The 15469-nt window shown below is 35.4% G+C and overlaps 1 protein-coding gene across 9 annotated transcripts in view; it reads left to right on the forward strand.

The window, feature by feature from the left end:
• The window catches only part of LOC147835913 (uncharacterized), a 318654-nt gene that overhangs the window by 121973 nt on the left and 181212 nt on the right, over nt 1-15469 (forward strand). For all 9 annotated transcript variants that reach the window (XR_015495211.1, XR_015495215.1, XR_015495209.1 and 6 more), the window contains exon 3: nt 3363-3492. Coding sequence is in view for 2 of the 9 variants with exons in the window: in XM_087260570.1 (XP_087116696.1) it covers nt 3363-3492 (130 nt within the window). In the remaining 7 variants the exon portion in view is untranslated. The remainder of the gene's footprint in view (nt 1-3362; nt 3493-15469) is intronic.

Consider the following 15469-nt stretch of genomic DNA (forward strand, 5'->3'; position numbering starts at 1 on the left):
CTACAGCAGAAGACCATACCAGGTGCCACTCCTGTGAGCAACAATTGGCACAGGCTCACCAAAACTGGACAATAGAAGATTGGAAAAACGTTGCCTGGCCTGATGAGTCTCGATTTCTGCTGCGTCATTTGGAGGGTCGGGTCAGAATATGGCATCAACAACATGAAAGCATCAATCCATCCTGCCCTGTATCAATGGTTTAGGCTGGTGGTGGTGGTGTAATGGTGTGGGGGATATTTCCATGGCACACTTAGGGCCCCTTAGTACCAATTGAGCATTGTATCGTATCCACAGGCTACCTAAGTATTGTTGCTAAAGCATTTCCATTCCTTTATGACCGCAGTGTACCCATCTTCTGATGGTTACTTTCAGCAGGATAACACGCCATGTCATAAAAAGCTACTCATCTTAGACCGATTTCTTGAAATTCAAATTAAGTTTCAAGGAAGTAAAATAAAAGTGAATTGAAAAAGGAAACTGCCAAAACAATCTCTGAATGCTGGCTTAGGGATCTTGTTTGAAAGTTAAACAAGTTACGTTTTTAGGCCTTGGAGACAGACAGATTTATGAACAAATTAATTTCCCAGAATGCCATTACCTGCAGAATTCAAGTAAATCCAAGCAAAACCACTAACAATAATACACGCTCTTCCATTTAGACTCCTCGGAGGAGCTGCTTTTGTGGACAGAGCCCAGTCATTATCAGTCCATGAAATTAATTTCCCCTTCAGAACTGCAGCCGGGTTTCGTTTGCATGCGAGTGAGGTTAACATGGTCCATTTCTTGTTTTTCCACTGTCATACTCTATTAGAAAGCATATCCACACCGCACCCACATGCTATGTATGTATTTAATTATGCCACTGGACAGCCACTAAAAAAGCCGTAACGTCCATCCCAACTGGCTGACTTCTCTAACTTTGTGATGATTAATAATTGTTCCTGGGAGGGAAGAGAAGAATTATATGTCTGTTCGCTTTTTTCCCTGCATCCGTTATCAACTGAGTGATAGTTTTCTTCGGCCTGCTGCTAACCTCATTTGAGGACATCCTACTTTTGGGCCAGAAAGTATAAGGGAGTAGAGCTCATTTGTTCAGATCTCTCATTTAAACATCTGGCATGTAGTAACTCTGCTAATTCAGTGTCTGTGGGTTGAAGATAAGCTACATTACAAAGACCTTAGCTTCAGCTTGTCTTGTATTCGTCTAGAAAGAATTCACTTCTGCTGTTCTACCTTTTCAGTTGCTAAATTCTTGGCTGGTAAAAAGCCACTGTGCTGTAAAAAAGTCAAACTAAAGCCACACAAGGTATTTCAAAAGTTATTTTGTTTGGAGTTAAGCCTGTCATTTATTGGGTTGTTTCTGTAGTGGGGTATACTCTAAGACCATGTACAGTCAAAATGATTAGCCTTCCTGTGATTTTATTTTTTTCCTCTTTTTTTTATCAAATGAAAATTAAACAGAGAAAGTTATTTTTCACAGTATTTGTGAAGAAGTCTTAGGCAGCTCAGGCTCATTCTGAAAATGTACCCCTTAGGGTTGTAACAATATACCGGTATGACGGTCTACCACGATTTGAACGTACACGATTATCATACCATGAACAATTGCATATCAACGGTTTTAACCCTTAAAGACCGAGACAGCCGCCCGCAGCTAAAAATAAGTATTGCTCTTAAATGTTTAATAACTTTTGATCCGCTGATCAGATTCATACAATTCAAAGATTGGCATAAAGAAGAGAGTCTCAGCTTTCCAGTGCTGTATCACATAACATTCGCGGACTTTCAGAGGCTCCGGAATCAGTGCGGTTACGTCATCAACATTTGACAACGCTGATTTGACAAAGAAATGCTCGTCACTGTGTCTCCGGACAAATCAGACATGATACATTGATGCATTGTCCCTCCTCCATGCCCAGATTGGTTCAAACTCGCTATATCACAACCAATAAGCATAGGTTTCGCTTTTGTTTGTGGACCAAACAATGAGCTTTTTGAACAACACGGAATGAGAGATAGGCATACATTTATGCGCGGCTAAATAAAACGCAAAAAAAAAAAGTTTTGCATGAAATAATTCTCATACTAAGTACTTTTGCATGCACAGCAGCACAGAAACATGACAAAACAGTGACACAGCAAAGACGAACTGCTGCTCTTGCTGTTTTCAAAAGACGCAAATGAAGGTGCAGCTGTTTATCTGCATTGCAGACAACCATATCCAAATCCATATCGATAGACAACCATATCCATGCTGGCACATAAAACCTAAGGATGTTCCATATTGAATCTAGTTTCGTTATGTAACTATTTATAGTATAGTAAATATTTATATCTATTTTTTTACTGAGGATTTGCACCATGTTTATTTGGACTTTATTTGGACTTTGGCACATTATTTATTATTTTTTTATTTTTATTTGTTCATTGTAAGTGGTGTTGTTTATAGTAACTAAAAAATATATTATTTGGAAAAAGTCAAATTTGCTTCACTGTTCTATTATTTTGTAACATTTGTAACATACCGTATACCGCGAAACCGTCAAACCGTGGTATTGTTTTAGACGATTATCATACCGTGAAAAATTCATACAGTTACAACCCTAGTACCCCTATACATTTAAGGTGCTTAGATCAGGTCCAAAGAATGAAACCCTACCCGAGCCCATGCACTTTGTGTTCGAGGCTAACCCGGCCCGACACATTAATAGTAATTGTGTGTCTGAGCCCAATTTAAACCCGACTGTTTTGAATACGTGGACTGTTATAACAGATGTTCTCAACTAAAGTGCTGAATTGTTTGAACTAACGAAATTAGATTAGATTCATCTAAATGAATAATGCAACAAAAACAACACATATAAACTACATTGTTTGTTTATTCAGAATGGATCATAACAAAATTGGGTCAAGTTTGGGCTCGACCTTGGGCAGAGAATCTTAACCCAGTAGCTGTTTTTTTTTTTTTTTGGGAAACCGCCAGAGGCTGCTGTGTATCCTTTTTGAGATCTCAGATTTCTTTCGCGAATGCCATTAGCTCCTGCTCTTCTTCGATGTCGACTGACTGACCGATCTTACCACCCATCGCCTGCCTTAAACCCAAAGGACAGTGTTTTCAATAGCACCGATTGACCTGCCCACCACCTTTCCTAAACTCAACAGATATTGTTTTTTTAAAAGCACCGATTGACCTGCCAACCCATTTCCCTTAACCCAACCGACAGTGTTATCTAAAGCAATCCAGAAAAAAAAAGAAAAGCCCTCGTGGCTGCCTAATTTTTACCACTTTTTCAGATTTTACCACATTCTCACCCTCTTAATTTACCCTGTTGTTTATTTTATTTTTTTGACTTTTGTTTTAGTCTTACCTGCTTTCTGGAAAGGTTCTTCGACTGACTCAGTGGTCAACTCTGCTCCAGGTCACAAGTCTCCGGATGTACATGGCGAGCCACTGAACAAACTGGTAACAGCGCAAAAGCCGTCCATACAGAGGTAAATGGTCAGCTGATTAGCGTGAAAAGGAACTGTGTCATACCGCCCTGTAGCGTTCAATCTAAAGATGAAGTCATACATAGCTCTGTCCACACAATTCATCATCTTCAGAAATGTACTGTATATAGGGCTACTTTTTTAGAATGATTCTGTGTTGGTCTTAGGTGTTAAAGACATTATATATTTTGTCGTTGACAGTAATATATACCGAAAAAAAAAAAAGATTTTAGATAGATTTGGATAAAAATAAACTGATATCAATTTTCTGGATAAAATAAACGATTTAAGAATATTTAAACAACACACTCCAAAAAAGTAGCTTGCAATTTGGGGAGTACCATTTAAAGGACATCATATACCTTAACAAGGTGCACATTAGTACTATTTTTTTACATTAAGGTACAAATATGAACCTTTTTTGTGATTGATAAGGTACAAAGATATTCTTTTAAGTGTACTGCCTCAGTGACAAACATTTTTCTGTCAAACAAGTGCAATGTGCAATATACAGTACACAATGTACATTTCTTTCATCCTTTCGTTTGTTTGTTGTCATAAACATTATGCTAGGCTTAATTAAAAAATAAAACCTGTAAAAAAATATTAATAATAAACACATACACACAGAGTTGAAGTCAGAAATATTAGCCCTCCTGAATAAAAACATTATAGATTTAATAACTGATTTATTTTATCTTTGCCATAATGACAGTAAACAATATTTGACAAGATATTTTTAGGACACTTCTATACAGCTTAAAGTGACATTTAAAGACTTAACTAGGTTAATTAGGTTAACTAGGCAGGTTAGGGTAATTAGGCAAGTTATTGTACAACCATGGTTTGTTCTGTAGACTGTAGAAAAAAAATGCATAGCTTATAGAGGCTAATAATTTTGACCTTAAAATGTTTTTTTTTTTTTTAAACTGCTTTTATTCTTGCCAAAATAAAACAAGTGAGACTTCCTCCTGAAGAAAAAAATATTATCAGACATTCTGTGAAAATTTCCTTGCTCTGTTAAACATAATTTGGGAAATAACATTATTCGGGCTAATAATTCTGACTTTAAAAAAAAAAAAAAAAAAAAAAAAAATACATATATATATATATATATATATGTATATATATATATATATATATATATATATATATATATATATATATATATATATATATATATATATATGCATGTAACACTTTACATTCCGTACTCTCACTTTTAAAATAATGGATACACTCTTGACCTTTGGCAAAAATGTCTTTATTTTGTGGAAACTGAAATAGGAGTCCGATTAAAGCTCCACTTTTTGTGCATACTTGTACTTTTTCCCTTTATTATGCATTAGGAGGTATGTGCTTAATCCATTAGAAGGTAGGTGGTCTGTGTGCATCTGAGACTGAGACTAACCGAAGAGATTTAGCACCCATTGAAGAGGTGGAGGCCAACTGATTCAGTTGTTCTCTGTAAATACGGGAGAAGAATACACAACACATCTCTCTTGCATGCAAACGCTTTTTTTTTATTACTGTATTTGTTGGTGTTTAATGAACCTTACTGCACCCGTGAACATTATTTATGGCCAATTATTTCCATTTTAGCTTTCGCTTTCCTCTTCAAGGCAGCCTGTTTATTATGAGTAATCGCACAAGGAGCGCACATTCATGATTCATTGTTCCTTGATCTTCCAAAGCAAACAGCGAGAGAGGAGGTCCATCCCGACACAGGCAGTATTTTCAAAGTCTATGTGTAGGTACAACAGTCTCAGTGTATAAGAATGGGGAGCCTTTTTTTCAGGATAGACATCTAACACTTTTGTGAGTTTAAAGTGATTCGTGTTCTAGACATATCTGAGGGTGCTTTCACACCTGTAGATTGATTGTTTTGTTCCTAAACTGGGATTAAAATAGTTATAATTGTTATACTTTTTTGTTCTTGGTGCAGTTCGCTTCCATCCGGCAACTTTTCTAAACAGACCAAAATAGCTAAAACAAGTCACTTGCGGGTTAACTCTTCTCACATTGGTCAGCAGCTGTCATATGTCGGTATTTTATTTATGACTATGACAAATGAGACATTAAGCAAAAAGGTCTGCTTTTATTTTGAATAATGACAACCACAGACATTGTCAACACCATAAATGAATCAGAGGTACTGTAAAACTTTCTCCTACATAGCCTCATTTCAATTGTCAAGGGTTGGAAAATATATATCAATTGTATACCAGAAGTCGAGTGAATAATATGAATATTATAAGTGGGCATAGATTTTTTTTATCTAGTTTAATTTCACTGTAATCTTGGAATTAATATAGATTAATCTAGATTAAATGGTTTATTTAAATTCTGCGGAAGCCATTCAGAATATGTGTTCTAAATTACCCAAGTAATGACTAGAAGTAAGTCTTTGAGAACAGGTTTCTCAAGCCAGGTGGCGCATCAGACCAGGGGCTCATCTCCTTTTTCCAAAATGCATCACAAACTGCTTGAAAAACTATTCTACTATGATAATTGGTGATGAAAATAAATTGTAATAAATAAGATGTACTTGTGTTTACTAACTGTTTATTCAGTTAACATAAATTTTGAACTGTAGGCCTACATAAACTCGAAGCAGCGATTTTTGATCACCTTTATCCGACTAAAGTCATAACTGAACTAAACAGAAATGTAATTAAGACGTGTAGTTTGCATATTAGTGGCATTATTGAAGTAAACACCGCAATCAAACTATTACTGTCATGTAGGACTTTTTGCCATTTTTTCCGACAAGATCCACACACGCAGCTGTCAGTAAATGACTGCACAGACACATACACATATTGCGAAATGCAGAAGTTTTTTTTTCCTTCCATTTGGCGTGTGTTATTAAATTCCATAACACTCTGACCACTCCTTACTTCTTATTTGCGTCTAATACCCCCAGTTTGTCAGTGGGGCAGTATTGTCTTCAAAGTAAGGGACAGATCCAGAAGGGTATCCTACTGATTTGATTCAGAAGGGCACTTTTGTCAGATGGTTCAGCGGTTTGACTTTCATCCACCGTCATTTATTTTAAAACGCACCTGGTCCATTTTATTTGTATATGTTTTACTTGAACGCATTAACTCTACACTGCCTGATAGATAGATGTGGAGCTAACATTGATCAGATTCACTCTAGTGAACGTCACATTTAGTGTGGTAATTTCACAGTAGGAATACACACAGGTTCGAAGACTCGTTCTCCACACCTACAGTGCAATTCGGTCAGGTATACATCCGCGCTAAAATATCAAGGTGAAAGTCATCATAGCTTGCGTAGAATAGACCCAGCACCCAACCCAAATTTGAGAATAGATTAATGGCGATAATTTTTTTTTAATCACCCGATAAGAGTCTTGCGTTAACGCTGATGACGGCCCACCACTAATGAATATTCAAAAGTAATGATATAATGTCTTTTTATTTTTAATAGTTCAGTTAGACAACATGCTTTCACTTTTGTATTCAACATAAAACACACATACCGGTAGGAATGATGGCTCTACTTATCATTCTCTCTTCTTATAGCCATATACATTATATGCCTATTACTTAATACACTGTGATATAGTTTGTTGGTTCATTGGATCATATTGCTCATATTAATCACCACCTCATTCAGGCGCTCTCGGACCATTGATTTGGCGTGCATCAGAGCGCGATTGCATTTTGCAAAATATCCCCAAACCAACCGTGCTAAGGGGCAAACGCGGCAGGTTCCTAAACAAACATCTAGCCGCATAAGCATCCTGAGTTGTTTAATTCAAAATTGTCATATGACATGGTCAAAAATCTGTGATCGCTTGAGTATATGCATGTAGTAGCTAAATGTATATTGTCAAGTAAAATATGTAGTCTTTACAGAACACAACATCCAACTAATAATTTGAGCTATACTGTTTTTAAAATCTCGTTTAGAGATCAAATTGACACCACTCACTAGTTCTGCACGATATTGGAAGAAACTGACATTGCAATATTTAGTATTTCTGAAAAATGTATTTCGGTATGAGTATAATTTCACAAGATGACTGTTGATTTATGAGTTAACATTGATTTTGTAGGCAAGTACATGTTCATAAAATCACACAAATTTACTAAATAAGTGAATTAAAGCACAGATGAAAACAATAGATCAAATATAAATATGAGATAATTGGAGTTTAACAGTATTGAGGTACAGAAATACAAAAATCCAGACCCCCTAGTTTTTCACGATTAATTTTTTGTGATAAAAAAAAAAATATATATATATACACACATATATATATATGTATATACACACACACACACACACATATATATACACATATATATATATACATATATATATGTGTGTGTGTGTGTGTGTATACATATATATGTATATATATATATGTGTGTGTGTGTGTGTATATACATATATATGTGTGTGTGTATATACATATATATGTATAAATATATACACACACACACACACAAACACATACATATACATATATGTTCTCGGAATTACCACCACAAAAATGAGTAATTTTTATCACAAAAAAAATAAATTGTGAAAAACTAGGGGGTCTGGATTTTTGTATTTCTGTACCTCAATACTATTAAACTCCAATTATCTCATATGTGTATATATATATATATATATATATATATATATATATATATATATATATATATATATATATATATATATATATATATATATATATATATATATATAGGTAGCCTACTATGTTAGTACAATGATACAAATCATAAAAATGAAGCTTTTAATTTTGGTCTCTTGTCAAGACAATATCTAAAACGGATCTAAAACGGTAAGGATTAAACCAAAGGAAAGTTGTATAACTTTTTTTTTTTTTTTTTATCCACAATCTTACTTTGTACCTCACAAGTTGGACATGCGATAAGGCTTGCCCTACCATAATATAATAAACCTAAAACCTGATTGCCGGAAAACTCGTCAATGGCGGGGAAGCGTTTTCTCTCGTTAACTGCAGGAAAAGAGTTAAACGAAATAATGTATCAATTTGACTTGCATCATAATACCAGCCACACATGTAAAGCACAAATAATGCCCTTTAATTCGGTCACATCCAGCTGCCTTCATCCTTGCATTTTGGTCACCAAGCATATTTAGAATTTGAAAGATAATACAATTAAAATCAAACAAAATGTTGCAAAAATAAATTACAACCTACAAAATTTCAACTAAATTTGTAGATTTTTCCTCTTTTTAAAATTTGTGTTTAATATTTTTCTTCAACATAATTTTGGCTGTACCAGTTTTTGGACCATTATTGTAAGTTTTTTTGTTAGATTAGCTCCAGATTCTTCTGCACTACTGACTAATCTGATGTATATGCACAAATATAACATTGCATAGCGTCCTATTAAAAATATAAATTTAAAAGATAGGTTTGTAAAGGGTGTACTTGTGTTTAAGCTGCACTTTTCATAGTATATTTTTTTTAAATATTTATTTATTTTTTGAGATATGGACACTGAATGACTAGCCTGAGTAATTTGACAGATTGTTTACAGGCTGTTTCTTTTCTGACATCTTTCCATGGTCATTGAGGGATTACATGAGACTGTCAGATGCTCATTCCTATTTACTTAATGCTACAGTTGTAACGAGAAAGAATTGATGACATTGACTGCGTCTATTGATCTGTCGCACAGCATCAAAGAACATCAAAACAACTTTTATTGTTTGAATTTCCTGATAAAAAAGGCATCATTTGAAAGAAAAATAGACTTTGTTTTGTTCCTTTCAATAAAAAACAAGAAGTTGTTGTGATTACTGGGTGGGAGGTGTGTGCTATATATTGTCTAGTGTATTTAAGCATCTGAAACAGCACTGAGTAAAAGATCAACCTTGGGATTTGATTCATTTAAAGTAAAATATATAGTGGAGGAACTAAATATTGAATATGTCATGTTTTTTTTTTTTTTTCCTCCAGGGAATAATATTTCTAAAGGGGCTGTTGGCATAGTATTGAACCAGATTTAGGTAAAACCCCAAACAACACAAACATAAAAATTAAATAAAACTAAAAATCTGTAAAAAAGTATGTGTAATAATAATGGAATGACACAAGTAGAAAGTACTGATGTAATTAGGATCATACTAATTACATCTCATATGGAGAATAACGTCACATGCATTGCTCAGGTGTGAGTTTTTTTTTTCACAGACTTCAACAGTGTCAAAATCTTGATGGTTTTGTGGGTCTCGTCTGTCAAATCTGATCTTTAATTTGTATTTTATATTGGATTCAAGTAAGGTGATTGGCTAGGCCGTTCTACAGCTTGATTTTCTTTCTCTGAAAGCATTTGAAAGATTCCTCGGCTGTGTTTTGGATCATTGTCTTGCTAAAAATGTCCACCCTGATTTCATCTTCATCCTGATAATGTAGATGTTGGACTGAAGCAGCTAATATTTATTTATAATGTGGTCAATGAGAGATTTCAGCTGCTGTCTGGGCTTTCACTGCCTTTCTAAACGTCCCTTTCTTCATGTGTTCAATGCTTTTTTTTCTGCGTCATTTCATTTTATTACACATAACTTAATTTGTAAACTAATTAGATTTGTTTTCTGTGCATATGTTTTTTTTTTTTGGTTGTAACCAACATCTGGTGAAAATTTCAAGTCAACGGCACCTTTAGAAATATGTTTTCTGAGAAGAATTGTGACGTGTTCTAAACATATTTCCGCTGTTGTATGAAAAATTAGAAGTTCCACACATGCATTGGTTAATTTGGTATGAATATAAGTAACATTACATCCCAACTGCAACCAGGCATGGTATGAAGTGCCATACGCCAGGAAATACGTCACTGATATTTTGTTCTCGAAGGGTAATTCATAAAATAGTTACAATAAAACTGTCTTATTGAACAGATATGGAACTTCAGTGCTTCAAGAAAAAATGAAAATCAAATAAACTGGAAAAAGCATCATGCATGACGTCTCCTGAGTGCCCAACTGGTTATCATGAAATGGCCCATGTCTCTCAAACACAAATATTAATTTGAAGGGATATGGATTTCCGAAATCTCTAAATCTCACAAATAATAAGGCAGCCTTTCACTGAGCAAACATGGAATAAAATTAAACTCACTGGGTAAGAAGGAGAGCAAGAGAGAAAGGTATTGCATTGTCAGAGAATGCTTTATTGCACCGGGTAAGAGAAAGAGTAAGACATTATACAGTTTTTAATTAGATATGGTTCCTCTGGTTTCCCTGAAGTAGCTCTCACTGGAGACGTTCTTTAAGGGAGTCGCTATCATTGGGGCGTCTGGAAACTTAGGCTAATGGAGCATGATGCGCGGTTAACAACTGGGACAAAACTGAAGATTTGGACATAGCGAGAAACTGATGAACAAAGAAAGGTCAAGCGTTCCCCCTCAGGCCAATATTGACTTGTGCATTACAGTAATTCAGCCGTTGACACGTTTGATAAAGCATGAGAAACTCAGCAGCTCAACTGGAAAGCAATGAAAATAAATTGTTTAAATCAACAAGTGTGACTAGGGGCAAAACAGGCGGCAAACTAAAATCCATTTCAGCATTCTGTGAAATTAGTTTTTCTAATTCTTTAAAAAATCTTCCATTGTGGTCCATAAAAGAAATGCATACAAGCTGGAGTGTCATGCATGTTAAGACAAATGTTGTGTAATAGTGGGCTGGGCGATGTTGACCAATTTGGCATTGTACGATGTCTAATGTGAAACGTTGCGATGGTTGATGGCATTGTCGTCATAGGTGGAGAAATTATTATTTGTAGCCTACCATTTCAACTACCTGACCCGCATAGTCTTTGTTTTACCCATAAACAAATCATAAATAAATAAAGATACGTTTTCACACAAATTACCACCTGTCAATCACTTTTTCCGCAGAAGGTTGGTCGGTAAAAATTGTGCACAATCAAGAGCATCTGAGTTTTTCACTAAAATTACTAAGTACAAGTGTGAAAGCGAAAAATTGAAATAGTGTACTGTCGCTGTGACAATACCTGATAGATTCAAAAGACAGAAGAGTCGTTAGAATAAAACAAGATTAATTAAATATCACATTTAACAACTATAGTGAAACGCCATCCAGCCGTACATCCTTGATCAACTGTTCGATGTGCACTGCTCTCCGTAGTTTAGAATAACGCCTGACAGTGTATGTGGCTGTGTGTGTGTGTGTGTTTTTGTGCGTTCGCGTTCGTGCCGGTGAGGTCACGTGATGTGCCTTTTCAGCGGACGGAGGGCTGTTCAGAAATGCTAGGTAAAACACGGTGTGGATGTGGGTTGTTTTTGTTCTAAAATGCCATTTTAATACTAAGACGTATTAGAGTAAACGAGGCCTAGGTGTGTATTTTTCGCAAACGGGTTTGCGACAGGGGCGGGGCGGAGGATCAGCGATGCCGGCTCAGCATCGTGTTGTCTATTGGCCATCGGCGATGGACGAAGGCATCGTTTATTGGCCCGATCCTATTGTGTAAACTGTCCCTTTCAAGGTAATTTTTGTTTGTCAATTAGGTTATTTATTTGGTCATTGTATAGACTTAAAATAATCCCAGATTCCAGAGTTAGTTTTCTGACATGCATAAACTTACAAAAACAAACAAAAACAAATCAAACACTTCAAGCCCAGCCTGTAAGTATACAATACAGTGATAATCAATTGAACTTTTTAGTTTCAATACTGTTACGAGAACCAGCGATCGTTCTCCGGAGATCGCTGGTTTCCACTATACTTGGACTACACTTCCGCATATCCCAGGACTACATTTTCATACATGCACTTCTTCCAGACACGCACGCCTGTTCATTCATCTATCCTGATTACAATCACCAGCTGAACCTTGTCACAGACTGATATCACACCATACATAAGCCACTCATGAACTCATCCAGTTTGCCGAGTCTTGTTTACCTAGTGTGACATTACAACGCGTTTCCCTGTCTTGTTTTCTCTGTTAGACCTTAGCCCTGTATTCCATGTTCTCCTGTTTAGCCGCCTGCCTTGTGAACTGTTGCCTGATTTACGACTACGAGTTTGGATTTGTCTGCATATACCTGATTTTACCTGATTTGACCACTGCTTGCGTGACGCTGAATAAACCTGCATATTGGATCTTACCTCCAGTTGTATCTGTCACTCCACCCCGTCGTTACAAATACATTGCTTTGGGAAGAAGAATTCCCCATGAATTGACAAAAGAAAGGTTCCCAAATCTTCTCCATGCTTGAATATGTTGTGTGTTTTATTAAACTGCGATATAACAAAACCCTAAAATGTATTTAGTATGATAAAGCAGCGCTGCTTCACATGGTCATGAACTAGTAGTAGATTGTGGTATAATAAAAGCTCCGCTGTTTTCATGCAATGAAGACTACAACTCCCATGATTCTACACGCACTCATGCATATGCTGTGCCTTTGTGGTGGCCATTGAGCGACTGAGCATCAAATAAAACACCAAAGATTCTTTAATATGTTGTGTTTATTAAACTGCGTTATAACAGAACCCTAAAATGTATTTAGTATGATAAAACAGCACTTCCGCTTCACATAGGATGAACTGGAAGTGGTAGACTGTGGCATAATAAAAGCTCTGGTGTCATGTAATGAAGACTACAACTCCCATGAGTCCAAAGGCATGAACCGCATGAAACGGTATCTTTTGTTTGTTGTGAATATGCACCCTCTAGTGGTGAAAAATGTATACTGTGCCTTTAAGATGGCCATTGAGAGAATAAACACTCAATATTTGAGCAAAATATTTGATATAATATTTATATAATTAGGTCTAGTCGAGCTCATCACTAACTTTTAAAGTTTCCAGAGGACATCAGATTTTTCCATCTTCCCCCTTCTAATAAGTCATTATTTGCTCTGTTTTTTTCCATTTTAATAAGCCCAGAGTCACAGATATGATTAATCCTCAATTATTCATGTTTTTTTGCAGCATTTTCAGTGGCTAGAATTAGTCCTCTGGGTTTCCATCTTCCGTCTATGATCATTCTTGGAGGCTTTCACCAAACCGGTGCTTCTAACAAGAGTGTGGGCTGGTGTTATTTTGTTTTATGCCACTAATGCTTTTAACTTCTCTGTGTAGCTTCACAAAATGCAGTCGCTGCCGTTCTGAAGATCATTTGTGAGTCAATTAAATGGTCTCTAGATACCTCCTCGCTTTCTAGGACTCCGTAATGTGGTTTAATCATCAGATAATTTTTGAGTTTGAGAGGCTGCATGCTAATGCTGTTGTAAAACACGCAGTCTAACGGAAGCATAATATCAACTGAATTTCCCCATTTAGGAGTGCTGGAATACATCCCACTTGCTGTTTAATGTACTTTTTTTCTATTCCTTCATTAAATTAGTCTACTGTAATTAAAATCAAATGATACTTGTAATCCTGGTTTATTAACATAATGGCAAGTGAAGCAACAAAATGAATTTGTAAAGATTTTTTTACTTCATAATGTGGACAAATTGTCTTGATGCTAGCATATCATAAATGGTTCTTTAGGTTTTCACTTCGGTAATATTTTTATTTTGTACATTTGGATGGCATAGGCTCTTGTGCTAGTCTACATTGCTGTATATAAATGTAAAGTAAATTTAATATTTTAACACTAAGAAAAAATATGGTGGTTTATATAAACAATTGACCTTTTAAAAGTAGCTATACACACACACACACACACACACATATATAATATATACACACACATATATATAAGATATATATATATATATATATATATATATATATATATATATATATATATATATATATATATATATATATATATATATATATTTCTTATTAAGATTTCTTATTAACATTTTTTTTTTTTTGTTTTTTTTGGACAACAGTATGTCCAGCAGAAAAGATGCCATTTTAAATTGTAATAAAAAATCAGTTTCTGAAACAAATGAAGACAGCAAAATTTAACAATTCATTTAGCCTGACACGTTCACTGCTCTAAAATATTTTAAATGTTTCGCAAAATAAAATATATTATGTTCAAAAGAGAAAAAAAGTTTTTGTTTTATATCCAGACATTTAATATATATTTTAGAGCAGTTATCACAACACCGTGGAACCTTAATATTTTTATCCAAGGTTATCATATCATCACAGTGTTTCCTCTAAGATTTTTTCCAGCTGTGGCGGCAGACTCTGTTGGCCATTTTACACAGATCTACCACTACATGTGGCGTTATTTTATTGACAAATGTCGTGGGCGCAGTATTACACCGGGATCGCATTCATGTTATAGCCTACGAGCATGTCAATCTCTTCTTGAGCGCCGATTTCCTCTGTTCATGCCGAAGACCTCTTGCGTGCCCTCAAATATACGCTGCTCAAGTGCAGATTTTTTTGCGCGCGCTCAAATAAACGGGGCTGAAGTGTTATTTAGTGCGTTTATGTACAGAGTATGTCTCCAACATTTATTAGATTTGCTAGGAATATTTATGAATGTCTCCGATAGACTTGCGGAGCGGACCGCGGAATTAATGCGTCCTGAAGTAAAGTGAAACGGCTATAATCTCCAGCAAGATGAAGTCATTATATGCAGAGCCACAGACCACCTTTATCTATAAATAAAGAATAATTATGGAAACTGTGTTCATCATAACTGAAAGCTACGCTGCGTTTGCTGACCTCACCCATCACGCACCTGTTAAGTCAGTCTGTCAGTCAACACGTCACCTTAAAGGGTTAAACAGAACGCACAGCAGTTTGAAATTTACGCTGAGAAAATGCTGTTTTTCTCCCCTAAGGGTTTTTAATGCAGTCTTTTAAAATATTTTAAATAGGCAATGTCCTTCTGAATTAACTACTTAGTTTCAATCTAAACAACCACATTCTCAACTAAAAAAAGCATCAAAAGTATATTGTGTTGTCCAACAGCAGCTATATTTGTCAAACTGTAATGTCCTCTGCTTGTTGCTGTATG

This window comes from Danio rerio, chromosome 7 (assembly GCF_052040795.2).
Source record: "Danio rerio strain M-AB ecotype USA chromosome 7, GRCz13ab, whole genome shotgun sequence".
NCBI classification, from domain to species: domain Eukaryota; kingdom Metazoa; phylum Chordata; class Actinopteri; order Cypriniformes; family Danionidae; genus Danio; species Danio rerio.